Source organism: Fonticula alba (assembly GCF_000388065.1).
Source record: "Fonticula alba strain ATCC 38817 unplaced genomic scaffold supercont2.19, whole genome shotgun sequence".
Lineage (NCBI taxonomy): Eukaryota > Rotosphaerida > Fonticulaceae > Fonticula > Fonticula alba.
This window is the reverse complement of record NW_009242989.1, coordinates 75008-77201: the sequence shown is the minus strand read 5'-3', so window position 1 is coordinate 77201 and position 2194 is coordinate 75008. Positions and strand designations below refer to the sequence as shown.

At 75.3% G+C, this 2194-nt stretch overlaps 1 protein-coding gene across 1 annotated transcript in view; it reads right to left on the bottom strand.

Moving 5' to 3' along the window:
• Window positions 1–35: 35 nt before the first annotated feature.
• H696_06126 (hypothetical protein) overlaps window positions 36–2194 on the bottom strand; it is a gene marked incomplete at its 5' end in the record, with an annotated part of 3710 nt that continues 1551 nt past the window's right edge. Inside the window, 4 exons of the mRNA XM_009499885.1 lie at window positions 36–560; window positions 714–840; window positions 1002–1753; window positions 1881–2148. Coding sequence (XP_009498160.1) covers window positions 319–560; window positions 714–840; window positions 1002–1753; window positions 1881–2148 — 1389 coding nt within the window. The 3' untranslated portion in view covers window positions 36–318. The remainder of the gene's footprint in view (window positions 561–713; window positions 841–1001; window positions 1754–1880; window positions 2149–2194) is intronic.

Here is a 2194-nt window from a genome sequence, read left to right as displayed (position 1 = left end):
CCCCCCCCCCCCCCCCCCCCCCCCCCCCCTGCCCGGGCGGACAGCCCTGCCGCAAGCATGCCCTTTCTCCTCGTGCCGGCCCCCTCCACACGCACACACCCGCATGGTCCCCTGGCAGAAGACCACGTCCCTGGCCCGATGCCCGAGCGCGCCGGACCAGCCGCCCCCGGCTCCAGGGCCCACCCCTCCCCGAGACTCGGCGCAAGCGAAATAGACCCACATGCCGCGTCGCCGGACAACCAGGAGGAAGCTTTATTGGAGGGGGATGTGCGGGCCCCTTTGCCCGTCGTCAGGCCGGGCCCGATAGATGGCGCCGGCCTACTTGGCCCCCGGGCGGACCTCGGCCGACAGGAGCCCCGGGCACCCGAACACGGCGTTGTCCTTGAAGAGGATGCCCCGCTGCGTCAGGTGCGATGCCACGGCCTGCTGGGCCTTGCCCCGGGCGTCCGACGCCGGGGCATTCCCAGCGAGCCCGGTGACCAGATGCACGACCAGCGGCCGGCCCAGTCGCCGGGCCTCCCGGGCGGCGCCCTCCAGCAGGGCGTCGAGGAAGTGGATGGCTGTGTTTTTGCCCGGAAAAAGAAACAAGCGCGACCCGGACAGAGCGCCACATGGTGGCCGTGGTTAGATACCGGGGTGGCGACATGTTGTACCCGCCCCCCCCCCCCCTCGCACCCCAGCGCAAGCAAGGCACGCGGCCGCGCACGACGCACCTTCGCCCGGGTGGAGACCCATGAAGTCCACCAGGCCATCCAAATCGCCGGCCCGCACGGCCAGCGGGTCCAGGGAGCGGTTCCGCTCGCGGAAGATGGCGCGCGCAGCCGCCCAGTGAGCGGCCGCCTGGGGCAGGGGGGGGGGGGGGGGGAACGGGGCCAACAGGACGAAAGCCGCGCGCCGGATCGACAGCGACAGGGGGGGTTAGAGCATGCAGCGGGCGGGCACACAGGGAGAAGGGCGGGCGTGGGAAAGCACAAAGCGACCGGCGGCCGCCCGGCGCGCACCAGCTCCCGGCGGAGGGTCTGCAGGGCCAGCGCATGGGCCGACCCCTCCTCGGCCACCAGGCGCTTGTGCTCCTCCAGCAGGGCGAAGGCCTGGCGGCGCTGCCGGTGGTAGAGGTCGCCCACCGGCCGGAGGGCCGCGTACGAGGCCCGGATGGCCCTCGGTGCCCGGAGGGCGTGGGAGTCCCGCGCGGGCGGGGCCTCCTCACGCCGGGGGGCCTGCGCCGACCCGAGGCCGGCCTCGGCCTCGGCCTCGGCCTCGGCCCCGGGGGCCGGCGATGCGGCGGTGGCCGGGCCGGTCGTCCCCGCCGCCGGGGCCCCGGGCCGCCGGACGTGCACCGCGTCCGGCGTGGGCTGCGTATGTAGCAGCCGCCGGCTGTCGAAGGCCAGCTGCATCTCGGCCGCCAGCGAGGTCTGGCCGGCGGCCGGGGCCGCCGTGCGCGGCAGGCTCGGGAAGTCCTCCGCCGAGGTGGCGGCCCCCGGGCCGGAGCCGGGCTCCGGGTCCACGGGCCCCGCCGGCGGGGCGTAGTCGGCGCACCGGCCGAACAGATCGTCCAGCTGCTCCAGCCGGTCGACCAGCCCGCCCAGCCAATCGGCCAGCACCGGGCCGCGCTCGAATGCCTGCGACGCCGAGCCCAAGTCCCCGGGGTATTCGAGGACCAGCTGCGCGGTGGCCGAGGCCAGGGCCGGGTGCTGCAGGCCACACTTGTCCCCGAGTGAGCACCCCTCCAGCGACACGTAGTCCGGGCAGACGGCTGGGCGCCGCGCGAGGCGGTCAGTGACACATGGCGAGAAAACCGGCGAGCGAGCGAGGGGGAGGGGGGGGGGGGGGGTCCAGGCGGCAGAGGGGCACCGCCGGCGCCGCCCATCGGCCGCACGTACAGCCGGTGTAGAAGATGGCCTTGTCGGCGGAGATGGCCTCCTCGGACACGTGCGGCACGCCCACTTCGAAGGTGATGGAGGCCTGCTGGCGCTGCTTTCGGGCCGTCGGGCCGGAGGACGGCCGACCACGGCCCGGCGTGTCGTCCGCACGCCCCACCGACACCAGGTCCTCGGCCGGGCCGACGGCCAGCGCCCGGTTCAGCGGCCGGGTGCTGGTCGGCCCGATGTGCCGGGTGGCCAGGCCGTTGGCCAGCTGCTGCGCCAGCGCCTGCTCATGTGGGCGAGGGCATCTGCCCCGGTCAGTATTCCGGGCC